Genomic DNA, 21,738 nt, shown 5'->3' on the forward strand with positions numbered 1-21,738 from the left:
ATTTATTAGGAAACTTGTTTGTGGCTGTGGTGATCACACGCATTCACTGCTACGACGGCTCTGAGTTGCCGCTTCACCTACACAAGGGCGTGTCGCGTGTACGTTCTGAAAGACAGCTGTGACGTTACACAGAAGTGTGCAGGGATTGGTTGTTCCACCATCCTGTTGCGTGGCGTTGAGTGCCAAGGCATTTTGATAGACAACCGTTTATCCCGCCCACACTCTCTCCGAGCTCACCTAGACCCTTGTACAGCTTTTTGCTGTACGGGTCTGGCTCGCTAGGCTAATGCACTGTATGACTATGGAAATCAAAATAAAAAGAAGTTCAAATTTTTTTTTTTTTTAAATGATTAATTGATTTCATGTCAATAATTTACTTAAGAAACTTTTCCCATGTCAAATGTGAAGACTTGTATTTGTTACTTCATAATCACAGTTGCCTTGTACAATAATTTTGTTTTTACCTGGCCCACCAGAGAGCGTTGGGTCAGGTATCACAATGACCCTATCTGCTTCTTTGTTTGTCCTTTTGTCCTGTCGCTTGTGGCCTTGTCACGCAAGGCTCGATGTCATTGATGATGGAACATCTCACAATTTTGCACAATTTAAAGGCCATTTTCTCATTTTCAATTGGGATATTGAATGGGGAAATGTCCCCCAATAGTTTCTCTGCCTTGGTTGGCAGCTTTACTGCTTTCCTCACGGAGTCAGGCGACAACAAGGCAAGAGGCCAGAAGCAAAAGGAAAGAACTATGCAATGTAAACATAAAGAACAGATTTTATTTTTTATTTGTTTTCAACCTTTCAGAATAAAAGGCCTAAAGGCTTCTGTGTGAATAACACTCACTAGTGGTGTGCATTGGTACTGCCCTCACGATTCGATTCGATTCAATTCTACGATGCATTGCAATGCATTACATTTCTACTGAAATTATTGTTGACACCACTAATACTCACATTGTTAGAAAAAAACATAATGTTACTGTTGTAAATGTCTTTCAGTTGCTGCAGTAGGACAAACTATCAGTGGCTCTGGATATCTCCATGGCTGTGGAGTACATACATCATAGAGGAGTCATCCACCAGGACCTGAAGCCAGCTAATATAGTGGTCAGTACATGAAACTCACATGTTGGAGCTACAAGTTATTGATTCTGAAATTATGCTTCCACTTGAAGTTAACATGGACCACAGCTGAGAAGTACATCACAGCTCTGAAAGTCTTTAGTGGCACCTATGGAAGGTGTTGCTGGCACACTGTTGTTGAGTCCTCTGTCTATACACATCCATCCATCAGAGATTTTTGTTGCACTTTCCTATCTGCTTTCCTATCCGCATATCTATTATTTACTAATAATGTTATTATTATAGCCATATCACAAATTCTGCATTTCCTTTTTTCAGGTTGCTTCAAGCTCCAAGCGGGCCTACCTGACTGACTGGGGTTTGGCAAACGTGAGGGACTCTGTGATCATGTCGAGGGGAATGGGCACCATGGGATATGTCCCTGTGCTGGGAGGAACTCCACCGTACATGGCCAGAGAGTGCTTGGCACTGTGTGAAAAATGCAGTACCATGTGTCCTGGGGAAGGGTCTTATGTAGCAAACAGGAAGTGACCTGGACAGTGTGAGGTGCAGCAGGAAGTGACCTGGACAGTGTGAGGTGCAGCAGGGTCTGACATGGACAGCGTGGAATATAATGGGAGATAAAACTCAATCAATATCATCATTTGAATGTCATTATTTCAACATTACCCAAGGCCCAAAGTGCAGGGAAGACTGTAATCCAACAGGAGACAAAACCCATAATAATATTATTATTTTCAAACTTATTTACATCTTATTTGGGCAGTCATGGGTGAGCGGTTAGGGCGTCAAACTTGTAGCCCAAAGGTTGCCGGTTCGACTCCCGACCCGCCAGGTTGGTGGGGGGAGTAATTAACCAGTGCTCTCCCCCATCCTCCTCCATGGCTGACCCTTAGCATGGTACCGTCCCGCCGCACTGCTCCATAGGGGCGCCATTGGGGGCTGCCCCCTTGCACGGTTGAGGCATAAATGCTATTTTGTTGTGTGCTTTTGAGTGCCGTGTCACAATGACAATGGGAGTTGGAGTTTCCCAGTTGGGTTTTCACTTCGGCTTTTCACTTCACAATGCAGAAAAGCCTATTGGAGGTAGACTCAGTTAGTCAGTCGTGTGTTGCAGATACACACACTTTTGGGATATTTGAGCTACCAATGTGGAGGGAATATATCGCGACTGTATACATGTTAATAAATACACCCTTGGTTAGAGACCCACAGCACCTGCAGTGAGCTCCAGCAGCAGCAGTGTAGTCATGTGGAGCCTGACTGAGGGAAGTTTTTGTACGGCGCTTTATCACTGTGTGAACACTTTTTCACTATTGGGATTGTGTAAACTAAACTCTGGCAGTAGTAAAGTGTGCAGCACATGTCGAGAGAGCTCTCCATGTGAGTTACTTTTTGAGTCATCCCTTTGTTTATTTTTTCATATCACTTGCTTTCACTATTTCTTAATAAAGAACTTTAATCAGATTTTAGACTTACTGCTTTTATTGTGTTTGTCTTTAAAATGGTGAAGTATTTTCTTTCATCTTTGGACGAAAGAATTACCTGGGCCTGCCGTGTGTTGGTTTTATTTCTGCGTTTCATTGACACTCAACAATGAAAGGGCATAACATTAGTTAGGACATAACATTGGCTTTTCATCAAGATTCGAAATCTTAAAAAAAAAAGATCACATGGTCTAACAATTGCAGACATTTCCCTCCAATACCTCATTCACATATATGTGACATTGCATTTATAGGATATAGGTCCATTTACTGTACATTCTACATGAGTTTTTCATTTTTAAGTTCTATTTCAAGTTTTAAGTTCTATTTCTACATTTTATTTCCATTCTACACACAAGTAAAGTGGTCTATCAGTCTCTAAAAAGTCTTGATACTAATGCCGCCTTTTTGAAATCTCATGGGAACTCTTGAACATCTGGCAGTAGTGCTGCTCTATTCTGGGACTAGCAGACCCACTCAAGCCTGGCAATGCAAATACTAGTTTCCCCCACAGAGTGCACTGTTTCCTGGGTTACATCTACTGCCCTGAAGCGTCTGTGCTTAGTCACGGTTTCATTTCCCCACAGGTTAACTCGTGTGACACACACACACAGACACACACACGTGGACACACACACACACACACACACACACACACACACACACACACACACACACACACACACACACACACACACACACACAGACACACACACACACACACACACACACAGACACGCACATGCACACACACACACATACATACACACACAGACACACACAGACACAAACACACACACACACACACACTTTCTCCTAAGCCAGTGCTCTGTGTTTTGCCCAAATGTTACATGTTGCTGATTATGTCCTCTTTCCTGGCACCTCCATGGTTGTACAAGTGCAGGGCCCACACAAGAGGTGGCATGTTATTCCTGATATCCTCCACTAGGGGGAGATGCTTGATCAGGATCAGAGTGTACCAAGCACCATGTGTCATGCTGGGTGGACCAGACTGTACCAGGCACCAGGTGACATGCTGGGTGGACCAGAGACTGTACCAGGCTCCATGCGCACTGGCGGTTTTTATATTGAGGCGTACCTAGGCAACGGCCTTAGGCCCCGCCAAATGTAGGGGCCCCCAGAGGGGTCCCCCAAACTTCCCATAGGCCTACAGTTGGTAGTTGGGGCCCTTTGGACAGTAATACACATAGTGTGTTCATAAATATTTATTTCTGCACGTCAGAAACAAAATAAGCAGCATAATAAAACACAAATAAATATAGATTACATGCACACCCCCTCCCTTTCGTGTGAAAATGGTATATTCCATCTATGCCATGTGCGCGAGACGAAATATCCAAAACAACGTTCACGGTGACACACTTGTGCAAGTCGGCGCGGCGCAAATAAGTGCATTGCCAGTTACAATGCAATCATAATGCAGTGTGGTTGTGCTGTGCTGCGCTGCCTGCGCACATTTGTGCAGCATGTGGCATCGCGAACGTGTTCCTTTTACGAGAGGAAGTAGAGGAAAGTTCAGTCAAGTCATTTGTGATAAAGTTGCGAAATTATCAAAATGAAGCGCCAATACCCTGGTAGTGTTACCAAACGGAGGAAAGGGAAGACAAATGCACTTCCAAAGCTGATAAGCTTTTTTTATGCGTCAACGCCGGTTGGCCCGAATGTTGTGGATGTCCATTAAAATGACGAGTGGATTACCAATTCCAAAAATGAAGTGGTGGGGAAGGAGGATTGCAAGCAGACATGCGAGTTTTGTGCTTTCCTGAATATGGATAACACTGTGCGTAAATGTTTTAAAACTCCAACATCGGTAACTTTGGATAACCCACGACATGACATGTTAGAAGCCTGGACTATCTCCGTGGATCGGACAGCGACAAGGAAACGGTGCCCTACACTGTAGCACTAGCAGGTCAACTACTGTGGCTATCCCCACTGATGGATCTGTGAATGGCCGCGGCACTGATAACCCCAAGTTTTGTTGAATGAATACCTCGTGAGATATTTTGTTTCAAAAAGGCGTTACTTTTCCTCTAGCTGTGAACTGGAATTGGCTCGAGTAAGTTATTCCATTGAAAAGGACGCAGCCTTTTAAGCGCTTGCAGACGGTGCATCGGTTACTGTATCATCAGACAACCTTCTCAATCTCTCTGAAATGATTTCAGAAACATGCTGTCGAAATTTGGAAAGGCTTAAACAAGCATGCAGCTTTCAAGGAACATTCTGTAACTTGATGCGATGTGGCGAGATTTAGAAAAGCGCAGAATTAGCTGACATGTCAGCCATAGCTCCAGTAGATATGCTGGAGTTTTTAATAATGAACTGCGTTACGTGGCGATATTGCTGGCTAGTTCTGGATGCTAACAGGAGGTGATGTGGAAGTTCAGCTTGGAGAAACGCCGACGTGATTGACAAAAGACAGCGCACTCTACTCATAGTAAGTCACATTGATTGTGTGTGTGTGTGTGTGTGTGTGTGTGTGCGCGCGCGCGCTTGTGTGTGTGATGGCAATTGGAACTATTAGTCAGCCTGCCATCAGCAGCTAAAGTGCTTAAATAAACGTTTGATGGCATTTTTTGTTAAAAGTTGGCAACCATGCCAGAAGTTATCAGCATGGGCTAAGGTTTCAGAATCACCTGGTTGCCAACATGGCACTTGACCTTTAAGGTCAAATCTGAAGGTCAAAAGGTCAAACACGGTCAAATAACAGTGTTATTTAGTTAAAAATTGTTACAAAGTTGTTAAAAGTGGGAAACCATGCCAGAAGTTATCAGCATGGATTAAGGATTCAGAATCAACTTCTTGCCAACACTGAACTTGACCTTTAGGGTCAAATTTGAAGGCCAAAAGGTCAAAAACAGGGCATTTCCTTGCTAGTCTTTTTTGGGAACTGTATATTCATGGAATTCTTTTTCAAAAGTTGGCAACCATGCCAGAAGTTATCAGCATGGGCTAAGGTTTCAGAATCACCTGGTTGCCAACTTGGAACTTGACCTTTAGGGTCAAATATGAAGGTCAAAAGGTCAACCACGGTCAAATAACAGTGTTATTTAGTTAAACATTGTTAAAAAGATGTTGAAAGTGGGCAACCATTCCAGAGGTCATCAGCATGGACTAAGGATTCAGAATCAACTTGTTGTCAACACGGAACTTGACCTTTAGGGTCAAATTTGAAGGTCAAAAGGTCAAAACCTATGTATTTTAAGGTTAGACTTTTTGGAGGACTGTGTTCGTGAAAATCTTTTTCAAAAGTTGGTAACTATGCTAGAAGTTATCAGCATGGACTAAGGTTGCAGAATCACCTGGTTGCCAAGATGGAACTTGAGCTTTAAGGTCAACTCTGAAGGTCAAAAACAATGTATTTTCTGGTTTGCCTTTTTTGCTGATCTTTATATTAATGGAATTCTTGTTTTCAAAAGTTGGCAACCATGCTAGAAGTTATCAGCATGGACTTAAAGGTGGGGTTGCAGGTATGACATCACGTTGGGGGAACTCCCCCAGGATTCTAAGGTTTTACATAGACTCCTATGAGCCTGCGGAACCCCCAACGTGATGTCATAATAGTACATTTTCTTAAAATGGTTAACCTGCAACCCCACCTTTAAGTTTCAGAATCACCTGATTACCAAATAGAACTTGACCTCTCAGGTCAAATTTGAAGGTCAAAAGGTCAACCGAGGTCAATAATAATTAAAAAAAAAATTGGTGATGTGCTTTCATAAAATAAAAGTTGTTTGCATGGTACTGTATATTGAATAATTAGTAGGCCTATAATTTGATATGATTTGATTTGACTTATCATGGTGGGGCTCTGGCCTGTCATCCTTAGACATTCATCATAGCTCATTAGCATAAAATTAACTTAAACTTGTATTTTCACTCTGGGCATCTAAATTACTTTATTCATCTTTGTGCAGCACATTAAGCTGCTGGTATGAAATGGGATTTGCCTTGGCTCACCAGTGAAAAAATAATTACTTCTGTTATTTCTAATGTGTTTCAAATGGTTATAGCAATGAAGGATACTTGCTGATTTGCTAGGTCATATCATTAAACCTACAGTAAGAGTAGATCAAGTATTGCACACTTTTCTTGATGTTCTCATAACTACTGTAGAATGTTCTGCTGCAATTTCCCAGGCTTGAGTTTTTGTGTCATCTGTCCAAAGCAACATGCTTATCTTTGGGTATTGATCGGTCTAGACATTACTTTTTTCAGAAAGACAAAAAGGCAATTGATATGATACCACCAAGTGATGCATATGGATTGCATCTTGCATAAGCAAATCAGCAGGCAAATGCATGGCTGCAGTCTGACAAAGTACATATTAACAAAGACACTGAGGAGGCAGGTGGTTGGAAAGTTGTAGACCAACACTTGATGGCTGTGTGGCAAAGGAAACCTCCAGTTCCACATAGTAGCTTAGGACTGATAATTTGTGGTTGTAGAACCAAGTGGCCAATACATGCCTGCAGTTGCCTGAGGAATGGACAGCCCTGTATACCTGCATGTGATTAAAATGTAGAATGTTTAAAGATGGCCTCTCAGCGTCATTTCATTAATATTGCCGTGTTCCCCATTGTTATTGAATGTGTTACGCGTTGGTCCTGTTTTAAAAAACGTTCTGGTTGCTTTGTTTCAAGACGTTTTTGCAAGCTGGCAAGGTGGCTTGTGGAGAAACGAGAGAGTGTTCCGTGTTTCTCGTGGAAATGCGTCTCTGATTGGCTCACTCCTCCTGCTCTCGTGGAAACGCGTCTCTGATTGGCTCAGTCCTCCAGTTCTTGGAGAGAATGTAATGGGAAACAGAGTCGCCACTTCCCCGGGTGGTACTGCACTATAGGGGCACCAACGGAGGCGTGCAGGCTCCATTCAGGGCTGTGCTCTTTTGACAGCGACCCCTAGGCGAGCTGCAGGCACGGAGCAACCAGAGTGAGCTGGCTGTATGTATGAGGCTTTGTGCTGTGTGTGTACCTGAGAGTAGCAACCAGCTGATAGCTAAGCTAAGCTAGGTTTCGGGCCACCAGACGTTGCTTGTTTTGAAAACAAGCAGAAAAAAATTACTCGACATGTTTTTAGATAAATGGGTCGATATAAACCTTTGTGGGCAACGCCTTCTTTCGACGTGACGCAACACAGAAAGGCTTTCGTGATTCGCTCGTTTCTCTGCATTATTTATGTCAATTGGGAAACACCGGGAAACACAGCCAGGAGAGTTGATGCACCGCTATGAGAGCCTTGCAAGTGAGTTTAACTTGGGGTGACCGTCCGATCTTCGAAAGGAGTGAGTAAAACTGTGTTTTATCGGAAGTTGGCCTTTAAACGCTGTAGGGATAGAACATGATCTGGATGACACAACCTTTTTGTAATAACAGCAACAATAGCTCCTTCAAATACATAAATATTCAGTATGTACTGACATCACATTTGAATTTTAATTATCGTTTTAATTATTATTGAAGTAAAGAAACAATATGATGAATTACATTCTTGTTATTGACCATTTGCAATAATCACTTTCATTCATACCCTAATAATAAAGACTATATAACTTCTAAATATACAGTCCCCTAAAGTATTGGAACAGAGGCAAATTTCCTTGTTTTTGTTGTTCACTGAAGACTTGGGTTTAAAGGGGCTCTAAGTAGGATTAAAAGGTTCATTAATCACTGTTCAGAGTCATCTGATACTTATTTGAGTCATTAGTAGGTGAAGGGTGACTCTCGCGACCACTTCCACAGTCCACTGTCAGAAAACCCCAAATGCAGCTTTTGACAGCGCTGTCCGCTTCGGGAGAAACTTTTTTTCTTTAATATTATTTGTTCCAATACTTTCACTCACCTAAAATGATTTAAATAATAAGAATCATCTCCTCCAGGTACTAATTATTTAACACATCATGCAAACAACATATATTTTATGAAAGCACATCACAAAAACCCAAAACATTTTTTTTTTTTGACATTCAAATTTGACCTTAAAAGTCAAGTTGTTGGCAACCAGGTGATTCCATGTTGGCAACCAGGTGACTTAGTCCATGGTGATAACATCTAGCATGGTTGCTGACATTTGAAAAAGAATTCCATGAATATACAGTTCCTAAAATAGAAAATATATTGTTTTTGACCTTTAAATTTGACCCTAAAGGTCAAGTTCTGTGTTGGCAACAAGTTGATTCTGAATCCTTAGTCCATGCTAATGACTTCTGGCATGGTTTCCCACTTTTAACATCATTTTAACATTTTTTAACTAAATAACACTGTTATTTGACCGTGGTTGACCTTTTGACCTTCATATTTGACCTTAAAGGTCAAGTTCCATGTTGGCAACCAGGTGATTCTGAAACCTTAGCCCATGCTGATAACTTCTGGCATGGTTGCCAACTTTTAACAGAAAATGCCATCAAACATTTATTTTAGGGTCTTGGCAGGCTGACTATATTGCTACTACTATGCCTCGGTTGGTTGGTTTGGAATTCACCCGCCGTGGTGTTTTGTTTTGTAGCCAATTCAGTTTGAGATGCTTGCTGCTCGCCGTCCAATACGTCATGTGCACACGCAGTTGGTGGTGTGGCGGTGGTGGCATTTGGGCAAAATGATACACTGCAATCTTACTGTCTATTTTTATTTGTGTCGTTGAACTTTGATCTGTGTTTACCACTGCAATGGTCTGGGTAGAGAGAGAGAGAGAGAGAGAGAGAGAGAGAGAGAGAGAGAGAGAGAGAGAGCACATTATGTTCAGGAGGTCTTCTGACTGTTGTAGAGAGCTTAGTTTTTGAATTGTGTATCTGTGATACAGAAGATGCTGTGAGCTAAGCATCTCTAAGCAAGCCTATTAGGCTATTATTATTTTTTTCAGGGGGGGGGGGTACACACTTGGGTGGGCCGGTGGGCCGATGGGCCCCCTAGCTAACTTCGCATTACGGTAGGGACACATACACGCGAATTTGCGAACTTTGCCATTCATTCCTATGAGAGAGGCGAAGGCAAGCGATGGCGAGGTGAAGGCAAGCGATGGCAAGCGAGAGCAAGCGAACAGGGGCGAAGCGAAATTATTAAAGAAAGTTTAATGTTATGCAAATGAGGAGCGAATTCGCCTGCCACGGCCCAATCAAATTAGCAACATAACTGTTCCATTCCATTTGATTCGCCGCGACGACCTGATGACGGTTGGATTTCGCCTCTCTTCGCTTCGCCTGGCTTCGCCTCCTATGTGTCCCTACCGTTAGGCCCCCAAATTGCTAAGTCCGCCACTGTCCATGTGTCATGAGTTTGTCATTCTCTCCAACAAATGTTCACACATGAGGAGCTTGGAAGTGAATGCTTACATTTGTGGTAAGAGATCTAGGGATGACTAAAGACCTCATTCTGGCATGAGTGCGTCCAAGTGTTTCAGGACTTTAGTCATTGAACAGAGTCCTGAGGAACGCTCGGTTCATGAGATCGATGATTGGTGTGTGCATTATCCTGTTTGTTGATGCAGTCCCTTTAACCCATTTTAGCCTAAGCCCTTTTTGGGAAAGGGTGCCCTCTGTCTTTTAAATCCTAAATATCTCAGCCTCCGAAGCACATACAAACATGAAATAAGTTTGCATGTGAAATTAGTTGCATTTAAAAGCTAAAACCCCTGATTTTGCATTAGAACGTGTTTATTCAGCTCTAACATACCCACATCTTAATAAAAAAAAAACCTGAAATGTCAAGAACCTGAATGCAGTGTATATGTGTGTCCAGGCTACACTGGGTTAAACGTCTTCTTTTGCTGGGATGCTACACAGCTAATCCTGCCCAAAGAATTCATATCTTTTGATGTGATATTATTTTAAAATACATCTTCCACTTTGTGCACATGTATGGAGTTAACTAGTCTACATTTCACAGCACATTGTGTAAAGTTATTAGAGATGCACAGGATCCAAGATCCGGTTCCGGATCTGGCAGGATAATAGGGTGTTTCATAGGATCCGGATCCGGCAGGATCTTAACCAGTGGATCCGGTATCTGGCAGTTACCTAAAAATCAGGATCTGGTGCATCTCTAGCCTAGGTTTTTCAGTCAGTCTTTCACAACCCCAATTGCTGCATGGAGTGAAAGCCCTTTGGAAGCGGCCAGTGCAGGCAGTGTGGCAGTAAGCCAATGAGTCTAAAAAATAGTTTGAGCCAACGTAAAAAAAGGGCCCACGTGTGCGACTAGGCTATGTGTTTCAAAGCTTTCGTAGGATCAGGTATCTGGTTCCGGATCCGGCAGGATCTTAAGCAGTGGATCCGGTATCCGGCAGGATCCTAAAAATCAGGATCCGGTGCATCTCTAAAAATTATAGCTGTGTACAGTAAATGACAAAATAAAATGTATTCATTCTCATTCTCTCCACTCTACATTCCACATTCCCCAAATCCAGAGAGTGGGGCTCTAACTAGTAGCCTCTGTATCCCCACTGTCTCCAGAGAGCCAATAGGAAGCTGCCTGCCTTTATCTGCACATGTAGCAGAGAGAAGCAACACGTCAGTGGAACACAGTCATTGGGCATGCCACAGCTGCCAAGGAGAGGGATATAGATGATATTTTATTTAGTTATGTTGAAGGCCACTTACTTATCTGCCTGTGTTGGGGGTAAGGAGTAATCTGACTCTAGCCAGATGAACGTAGTGGGATTATATTCATTTGATGAGAGTCAGGTTAGGTAAAGACAGCCTGTAGTTATCATAACAATAGGGGTTTGGGGAGCTGTAACAGTAGGGTTTGTGCTTTGACATGTATTCCTCTCTCTGCTGCTCCAAATGAGTCCATCCTCCACACTGCTGTCCTGGGATCAGCACTGCCCCCTTTGGCTCCTCTTGGTTGTGTCCACTCTACTCCACCTGCCCTCGATCCTCTGCTGCTGTCCATGGTGCTGAAGCTCCTGCAGCTCCCTCATGCTGCTTTCTCTCGTACTGTTTTTCGTACACATAGGCCTACCGACTACAATAGTGTCAGTGCACGTTCCCACACCGGTTACGATCAGAACTAAAGTGCTTACCTGAAAACCTCTCACATTCATACCAGTCCGTGAACTTTTCTGTATGTGACCATGTGTATGTGACATGTTGCTGACATCCCTGTTATTGTCAGAGAAAAAACAAGTATTTTTCGGTTCGCAACATTAACCAACTTTCCAGTTTCCGAATGTCGTCCGATTTCATCTAAATTTCATCTCAATCTATTGAGTCTAAATTGTTTGACATGTTCCTTAGTGTAGTATCTCACATTTGGCACACACACACACACACACACACACACACACACACACACACACACACACACACACACACACACACACACACACACACACACACACACACACACCCTGCAGTGAGCTCCAGCAGCAGCAGTGCAGTCATGTGGAGCCTGACTGAGGGAGGTTTTTGTACGGCGCTTTATCACTGTGTGAACACCCGTATACTGTTGGGGTAGTGGACACTCTGACAGTAGTAAACTCCTTCATCCTCAGCCTGGACATCACTGATGGTCAGAGTGAAGTCACTGTAATCTCCACTGCCACTGAATCTGGATGGAGTCCCAGACTGGAGTGTTTTGGCGTAATAGATGAGGAGTTTAGGAGCTGCTCCAGGTTTCTGTTGGTACCAGGCTAACCGAGGAGTTCCCCCGGCACCATATACATCACTGCTGGTTTTACAGTTCAGAGTGATTGATCCTCCCTGTTGAACAGCTTTCACTGCAGGAGTCTGAGTCACAGTGACCTGTCCATATGACTCTGTAGAGAAGACAGAAACATCAACAACTTCTATCAGACAGAAACATTCCTCATTTCTATAGCTGAATATGAAATTAAATAAATGTTTTACCTGTAAAGGAGGATATAAATATCCAGAAGATCATGAAGATTGGAGTCATGTTGTCTGATTATTTCTCCTCAATGATAACAAACACAGTCACTGTAGACCTTCTTATAAGAACACACGAAGACCTAAATGTCACCAACGAGAGCCGTTATCCACTCATGCAAATCAGCATCTACATGCAAAAACCCTCCAGAGCAGCATTCACATGGACACTGTGAGGCTGATTAGAGAAAATATCAATGTGGAATATATGGTAGAATTAATAGCAGTAACATTATTGCTGAAAGCTGTACATTTTCTATAGTTTTTGACTTTTGTATTCCCAAATTCAACCTGCCTTTTCCCACCCCGTTCTCATCAAGTTATATTTATACTATGTGTAGCTGCCACATATCTCAAGAAAAAACGGCACTAAAGATGTTTATTGGCCATTGCTTGGTGTTGCTGCTGTATGGGTTGATGACACTGTGTCAAGAAGAAAGACACCTGAGATGTTTAATAGCTGAGATGAAGAAAAAAACGGTGTCCTCTGGGGAATGTCTTATGTAGTAAACAGGAAGTGCACTGGACAGTGGGACTTTAATTCTGAATAAAGCTTAATTCCGCTTTGAAAACGTCATGTTAACACCTCTTAATTCGAAATGAAGGGAAAGATCAAAGTAAACTCCACAAAACGATTTAATTCTGAATGATTAATTCGGAATCAAAAACATCATTTAAACGTAGTGAGTGTGGAATATCATGAAGCCCACAGTGCAGGGAAGAGTGTGCTATAACAGGAAGAATAACCCATCAAAAACAGGTTACTGTTTCAAGATTATTTTAATCCAATAATCCAGAGAAGTCTATTGGAGGAACAGTGCATACACTCAGGCCACTAGATATAAGCCATCATGACTGTTACAGGCACACATGCTTCTGGAATATTCAAACTATGGAGGGAATCATACAGTACTTGTGTGTGTGTAAATACACCCTTGGTGAGGGGAGAGAGAGAGAGAGAGAGAGAGAGAGAGAGAGAGAGAGAGAGAGAGAGAGAGAGAGAGAGAGAGAGAGAGAGAGAGAGAGAGAGAGAGAGAGAGAGATGTTCATCTAAATTTAATCTCATTTTCATCTATTGTGGTCTAAATTGGTTGCAACATTCCTGAGTATCTCAATTGTGGCAATATACGTAATAGCTACATTTGGTATCTACCCTCAACTACACACACACACACACACACACACACACACACACACACACACACACACACACACACACACACACACACACACACACACACACACACACACACACACACACACACACACACACACACACACACACACACACACACACACACACCCTACTACAGCAGCAGCAGTGCAGTCATGTGGAGCCTGACTGAGGGAGGTTTTTGTACGGCGCTTTATCACTGTGTGAACACTGGGCCACTATGGTAACTCTGACAGTAGTAAACTCCTGCATCCTCAGCCTGGACATCACTGATGGTCAGAGTGAAGTCACTACCACCCCTGGATCCTCCACCAGCAAAGCGACTGGGAGTTGATCCATAGCGGTCGTTTACGGTATATATCAACAGTTTAGGAGCTTCTCCAGGTTTCTGAAGGTACCAGGAGAAACCATAGGAATAGATGGGGCTGCTGGTCCTGCAGTTGAGTGTGATGGTTTGTCCCGCAAGAGCAGCTTTCCCTGCTGGAGTCTGAGTCACAGTAATCTGGCCCCTGCATGCTGAAATACAGTAAATGAACAAATACATAGAGAGCAATGATTAATTTAGATATGAAGCAAAAACTATTTTTGTTTAAATTATTCTACTTTATTAAAATGCATTACCTGCAATGCAGAGCAGGAGAGTCCATAGGAATCTAAGGTGGCCAGTCATTCTTGTCAGATACAGGAGGTGAGGAGCAGTGGAACTGTGAGAAACAATTTTCCTCTCACTGAGATATAAAGGTCTCGAGCACAAAAGTATCTCAGTTTGGTTATGTAAATATGCCCCTACCACCATTTCCCACGATTGATTCTCCTCAGCAGCGTGTATTCTCCATGCCCTGGTGGTCAAGAGAGGAAATTAAGACACCTCGACCAACACATTAAGCTGAATGGATGTTTATCTTTTCAGGAACATAGCCATTACTGACATCATTGTCACTAAAACTGAGGGGCTATCGAGTCCCCAACCCCAGCCCTCAGCCCAAGTGAAGTAGATCATAGCCTACTGTATTTACCTCAGGGTATGGTGAACTAGTGATCAGTAGGCCTATATCAGTAGATCATGTTGATGACAGGGCATGGTGAACCATTGATCAGTAGATCAGCATTATAGCATGGCATGCCGACCTATATATCACAGCACATGGTGAGTTAGATCCTGGTTAGGTGAGGTAGGTTCCTGTGCGAAACACAAAACCGTTAAACATCCTATAGTGCATCAGTAGGGTTGCTTAACACAGTGTACATTTGTTAGTATAATGAACACAACCAAAAAGCATTACTAGCTTTTACATGGTGCCTTCAAATAATGTTGAGTAAAGGTCACTCATATAGTATAGTGCAATAAAAACAGTACCTATTTTTATTGCACTCTAGTAGCCTACTTAATTCTAGATAATGCCTGAAAGTATTTGAGTGTACTGTATGTCGCTTAAACATGCAATTTTAACTAGAAATAATAATTTCCTTTAAATGACAAATGATGAGCCTAAAATGAACCCTAAAATCATAAATGAGCATCCATTTTTTTAATTGAGTTGGTAAGCTGCTGTATCTTATGTTCCCCTCCATGAAACGGCAGTCACACAGTCAGGCCCAGTGTACCGTGAAGAGGTTTTTGTACGGCGCCTCTATGAGTTTGTATCACTGTGGTACACGTTTGGAGGTGGCAGCAGACTTGACGTGGGAAGTAAGTAAACCTTTTTATCATTTCAACCAGAATTCAATTTCAAGGCTTCAACTTCAAGTTGTAATCAAATGTGTGTTTAACTGTATGTTGTGACAGAATTATGTCAGTGAATAAAACTATTTTATATAGCCTAGTTAAGGGTCTGTTTTAGACTGATCAAAAATGGGGCTTAAGTTTGTTGTGTTTCTCAGTTTGTCCTTTTAAGAGTTTACAGTGACTTGTGTGCTCTAACAGTTTTAGTTAGTCAATTATGTCTTTTCTTGGCTTTCTAAAATGTGAGGGTATTTTACTGTTGCCTACTCTGAGGGGTTTTGGTATTGGTGGCAAATTGCGTTTATGATCTGTGAGGCATATTTGATAGACATGATGTGGGAAGAAGCTCAATTATTATTTTTTTGTTGTTGTTTGAAGTGTGTGACTCTATTAATATTTTTATGATCTATGTACACTATGAATAAATTACTTTGCATTTGTGAGTACATCTCTTTGAGCACTGTATAGGGATAGTAGGATACTCTTAACATGGGGTAGTAAAAGTTGGAGCAGCTGCAAATAGTTTCCCAACATTGTGGTGTGACATTTATGCATCATGAGTTGTTTTATAATTGTGCATGCTCATGGCAAAATGTGTAAATCTTTACTGTCATACGTCTGATGTAACACTGTCATAACGCAGTAATGAATGTGTCATGAACATGATCTCAATGCTATAGCAATGTAAACTTTTCATGACCGTAAAATGCTTATGAAATTGACATCATGTTTACGACTTGTACGTGACTGTGTCATGACACTGTTTTGACAATATTATGACCAAATTTTTGCAACCACATTTTTTTTATCGCACTGGCTGTAATTGTTGTTTCATTTACGTAGCTTCTCACTGCAAAATATGAATTTTGACAGAAATCTTACTAGAAATCAAATACTTCAAAAGAGCAAGAGATGAAACATACAACCAAAGACTCACTGTGTTCTCTAAAATAGTCAACATGTATTATAGCCTGTTAATGTGCGCCGTACCTCCTGTGGTACACTGTAACACATTGAAAGTTAACTACTATAGTTCTACACTATTGTGACAGTGCATGGGGCCTTTAGTAATACATTACGAATTGGTCATAGCCATTCTGGTAACAGCTTATTTATAATGCCGTGTCTTAAGGGGCTAATAAATACTTTTCCCAGAATAAAAAGTAGGCCTACCAATAAACGACACTAGTGATGTATTATATTGTGTGAAGAATTAGTCTTGTGCATCTGTCTGTATAGCTCTTTTGATGTGCTTCATTTTATCACTTCGTATGTCTTGTTTTGTCCGTCTTGTCTTTATTTCAGGTGACACCACTCCCAAACTGACAGTGCTGCCCCCTCTGGACACCAGCAGGAGTTCGGCCACGCTCATGTGCCTGGCTAACGGAGGCTTCCCTTCCGACTGGAGTCTGAGCTGGTCTGTAGCGGGGAGCAGCAGGAGCGGGGAGACCAGTCTCTGGAGCCCACAGAAGGATGGCCTGTACAGCTGGAGCAGCACCCTGACCCTCCCTCTCCAGGAGTGGACCCAGGACGTCCCAGTGACCTGCCAGGCAACACGGGGCTCCCAGACGGTCACCAAGATCCTGAAGAAATCAGACTGCTCCTAGGCTCTGCTTTAATGTCTGCCATTATTCTGATTTAGAGTGTTTTCTTTCATATCATTTGAGAATCTGAAAAGCTTGTTTTTTTCTGCCGTTTGAACATTTTCTTATTAAAGAAATTTCATCAGAATTTAGACTTGCTGTTGTCATTGTTTTTGTCTTTGAAATGGTGAAATATTTTCATAGTATATCTTTCATCTTTGGGCAAAAGACGTACCTTAGCCTGCAAGTATACTGTAGTATGTTATGCAGTGTGTTGGTTTTATTGCTGCATTTCACTGGTTTAACAATTGTAAACTTTTCTTTCCATTTACATGTGTATATGGCATTAAGACCATGCATTAACACAGTAATGTAAGATCTTGTCCTTCATGCAATTCAATTAATACTTACATTTTCAATTATAGGATACCGGTACATTCCATTCTACATGCTTGCTCCATCATACACACAAGTTGTCTACCTCTCTCTAAAAAGTTATAATACAAATGCCGCCTTTTTGAAATCTCATGAGAACTCTTGAACATCTGGCAGTAGTGCTGCTCTATTCTGGGACTAGCAGACCCACTCAAGCCTGGCAATGCAAGTATTTGTTTCCCCTACAGAGTGCACTGTTTCCTGGGTTACACCTACAGCCACTAACTGCCCTGAGACATCTGTGCTTAGTCACACTTTTTCACTTCCACACAGATTAACTCACGCACGCGCATGCACACATGTAAACATGCACATATGCACACAAGCACACAGTGTTCGGTCTAAAAGCTCCCTCTAATGTAAATGTTATGACCACACCTTTCCCAGTAGGTGAGTTACATGGGGTTTCAGGAATAAAAATGGAAAAATTGTTCCAGTATGGTTTCATACATTAACTTTGTTACAGGCACATACTCTGTATTTTCTCCACATATTGCATGTTGCTGATTATGTCTTCTTCCCTGGCTGTACAAGTGCAGGGTCCACATAGAAAGTGTCATGTTATTCCTGATACCCATAGGGTGGAGACACTTGGTCAGGACCAGACTGTACCAGATATTGTGTGTCATGCTGGGTGGACCAGACTGTACCAGGCACCAGGTGTCATGCTGGTTGGACCAGACTGTACCAGGCACCATGTGTCATGCTGGTAGTCTAGCCCTGAGTCTGTCAAACTCTCCGACTAAAGATCACTCATGTGCACCTTGGAAGTGTAGGCTTACATGTGAGGTCATAAGAGATCTAGGGCTGACTCCAGACATCATTCTGGCATGAGTGTGTCCCGGTGTTTCAGGACTTTTGTCATTCAAACAGACTCCTGAGGCACGCTCGGTTCATGAGATCAATGATTGGTGTGTGCACTATCCAGTTCGTTGATGCTGTCCCTTTAACCCATTTTAGCCTAAGCCCTTTTTAGGAAAGGATGCCCTCTGTCTATTAAATCCAAAATATCTCAGCCTGCGAAGCACATTCAATCATGAAATAAGTTGCATTTAAAAGCTAAGACCCTCATTTTGCATTAGAACATGTTTATTTAGCTTTATTATATGGGGTGTGACGTCATCGGTCGAATGCTCCATTCATTTCAACTGGGCTCCCCAACGTTCGCACGTCTGTTATTTTTCGATAACGGACGGGTTGGTCTATAACAGACCGCTGTCAATGGCAACAAGACTTTTCACTGCTAAAGCGACTTTTCAACAAGACTCTAATCAGCTGCTGTGATAGACAACACCTGTTGTCCTGGCTACCTAGCTGTTGCCTAGCGGTGTTCCACAACAGCACTGTTTTGTTTTGCGCAGCAACAATCTTAACATTAAATAGGCCTAAAGAAATGTCCCCGCCATGTGTGAATCATTTAAGTATATCCATATAATAAGCGGGTTAACTTTCGGCGAGTCGGTGGCTTTGTGGAATAGCAGCACTTCAGAGAGAACAAGACCCCTCCGCTCCGCGTCGGGGTCTAAAGATTCTCTCTGTCGTGCTGCTATTCCACGGTAGCGACCTTCTCGCCGAACGTTAACCCTTACTTATTATATGGTTGTGACGTCATCTGTCGAATGCTCCATTCATTTCAACGGGGCTCCCCAACGTTCGCACGTCTGTTATTTTTCGATAACGGACGGGTTGGTCTATAACAGACCGCTGTCAATGGCAACAAGACTTTTCACTGCTAAAGCGACTTTTCAACAAGACTCTAATCAGCTGCTGTGATAGACACCACCTGTTGTCCTGGCTACCTAGCTGTTAGCGGTGTTCGACAACGGCACTGTTTTGTTTTGCGCAGCAACAATCTTTTGACATTAAAAACTATAGTAGACTTCACATTAAATGCCTAAAGAAATGTCCCCGCCATGTGTGAATCATTTAAGTATATCCATATAATAAGCGGGTTAACTTTCGGCGAGTCGGTCGCTTTGTGGAATAGCAGCACTTCAGAGAGAACAAGACCCCTCCGCTCCGCGTCGGGGTCTAAAGATTCTCTCTGTCGTGCTGCTATTCCACGGTAGCGACCTTCTCGCCGAACGTTAACCCTTACATAACATACCCACAAAAAAACCTCAAATCTCAAGAACCTGAATGCAGCGTGTGTCTCCAGGCTACAATGGGTTAAAAGTCTTCATGGGCTGGGATGCTACACAGCTAATACTGCCCAAATATGTCATATCTTTTGCTGTGATACTATCTTTTTAAGACATCTTCCATGCTGTGCACAGTTTGGAGTTAACAAGTCTACATTTCACCGCACATTGTGTAATATAAAGTTATAGCTTTGTACAGAACATGACAAAATACAAAGTATTCATTCTCATTCTCTCCACTCTACTTCCTCGTCTTCCCCAAATCCAGAGAGTGGGGCTCTAACTAGTAGCTTCTGTCTCCAGAGAGCCAATAGGAAGCTGCCTGCCTTTATCTGCACATGTAGCAGAGAGAAGCAACACGTCAGTGGAACACAGTCATTGGGAGTGGCATACCACAGCTGCCAAGGAGAGGGATATAGATGATATTTTATTTAGTTATGTTGAAGGCCGCTTACTTATCTGCCTGTGTTGGGGGTAAGGAGTAATCTGACTCTAGCCAGATGAATGTAGTGGGATTACATTCATTTGATGAGAGTCAGGTTAGGTAAAGACAGCCTGTAGTTATCATAACAATAGGGGTATGGGGAGCTATAATATAGGGTTTGTGCTTTGACATGTATTCCTCTCTCTGCTGCTCCAAATGAGTCCATCCTCCACACTGCTGTCCTGGGATCAGCACTGCCCCCTTTGGCTCCTCTTGGTTGTGTCCACTCTACTCCACCTGCCCTCTCTCTTCTGCTGCTGTCCATGGTGCTGAAGCTCCTGCAGCTCCCTCATGCTGCTTTCTCTCGTACTGTTTTCCGTACACGTACAGACTACAACAGTGTCGGTGCACGTTCCCACACCAGTTACATTCGGAACTAAAGTGCTTACCTGCAAACCTCTCACATTCATACCAGTCCCTGAACTTTTACGTATGTGACCATGTGTTACCCAAATGAACCTGCTGGCGTCAATGTTATTGTCAGAGAAAAAAACAAGTATTTTTCGGTTCGCAACATAAACCAACTTTCCATTTCCCGAATGTCGTCCGATTTCATCTAAATTTAATCTCAATCTCATCTATTGAGTCTAAATTGCTTGACATATTCCTTAGTATGTCTCATATTTGGCAATATGTGGCATTTGGCAATAACACACACACACACACACACACACACACACACACACACACACACACACACACACACACACACACACACACACACACACACACACACACACACACACACACACACACACACACACACACACAGAGAGACACACACACACACACACACACACACACACACACACACACACACACACACACACACACACACACACACACACACACACACACACACACACACACACACACACACACACACAGCACCTGCAGTGAGCTCCAGCAGCAGCAGTGCAGTCATGTGGAGCCTGACTGAGGGAGGTTTTTGTACGGCGCTTTATCACTGTGTGAACACACCACCACTATGGTAACTCTGACAGTAGTAAACTCCTGCATCCTCAGCCTGGACATTACTGATGGTCAGAGTGAAGTCACTGCCAGTTCCACTGCCACTGAATCTGGATGGAGTCCCAGACTGGAGTGTGTTCGCGTAATAGATGAGGAGTTTAGGAGCTGCTCCAGGTTTCTGTTGGTACCAGGCTAATCTATTTGCACCATTTACATTACTGCTGGTTCTACAGCTCAGAGTGACTGATCCTCCCTGTTGAACAGCTTTCACTGCAGGAGTCTGAGTCACAGTGACCTGTCCATATGACTCTGTAGAGAAGACAGAAACATCATCAACTTCTATCACACAGAAACATTCCTCATTTCTATAGCTGAATATGAAATTAAAGAAATGTTTTACCTGTAAAGGAGGATATAAATATCCAGAAGACCATGAAGATGGGAGTCATGCTGTCTGATTATTTCTCCTTAATGATGACAAACAGTCACTGTAGTGCTCCTTATAAGAAAACACAAGGACCTAAATGTCACCAACTAGAGCCGTTATCCACTCATGCAAATCAGCATCTACATGCAAATACTTCACCAGAGCTGCATCCATTATGTTGGCTGATTAATTATTGCTGATTAATGTTGTAGATAATCAACCGATAGTAAGTCTGACTGCTGGTATTAAAGCAGTAATTGCCGAAAGTGTTATGGATGAGCCTAAAGTAGACTTTGTTTGGTTTTCACTGTATTAAATTACAAAATGT

The 21,738-nt window shown here is 42.5% G+C and overlaps 3 gene segments (V, D, J or C); 1 reads left to right on the forward strand and 2 right to left on the reverse strand.

Annotated features, from left to right (window-relative positions):
- Window positions 1–10,962: 10,962 nt before the first annotated feature.
- Window positions 10,963–12,481, reverse strand: LOC134464262 (Ig kappa chain V region BS-5-like). The segment is given in 3 exon segments: window positions 10,963–11,063; window positions 12,090–12,341; window positions 12,433–12,481. Coding segments are annotated over 3 exon segments (402 nt in total).
- Window positions 12,482–15,043: 2,562 nt separating this feature from the next.
- On the forward strand, window positions 15,044–17,079 carry LOC134464263 (Ig lambda chain C region-like). The segment is given in 3 exon segments: window positions 15,044–15,053; window positions 15,228–15,335; window positions 16,674–17,079. Coding segments are annotated over 3 exon segments (420 nt in total).
- A 3,893-nt stretch (window positions 17,080–20,972) lies between these two features.
- Window positions 20,973–21,466, reverse strand: LOC134464046 (Ig kappa chain V region K29-213-like). The segment is given in 2 exon segments: window positions 20,973–21,292; window positions 21,384–21,466. Coding segments are annotated over 2 exon segments (366 nt in total).
- Window positions 21,467–21,738: the final 272 nt, after the last annotated feature.

This window comes from Engraulis encrasicolus, chromosome 15 (assembly GCF_034702125.1).
Source record: "Engraulis encrasicolus isolate BLACKSEA-1 chromosome 15, IST_EnEncr_1.0, whole genome shotgun sequence".
Lineage (NCBI taxonomy): Eukaryota > Metazoa > Chordata > Actinopteri > Clupeiformes > Engraulidae > Engraulis > Engraulis encrasicolus.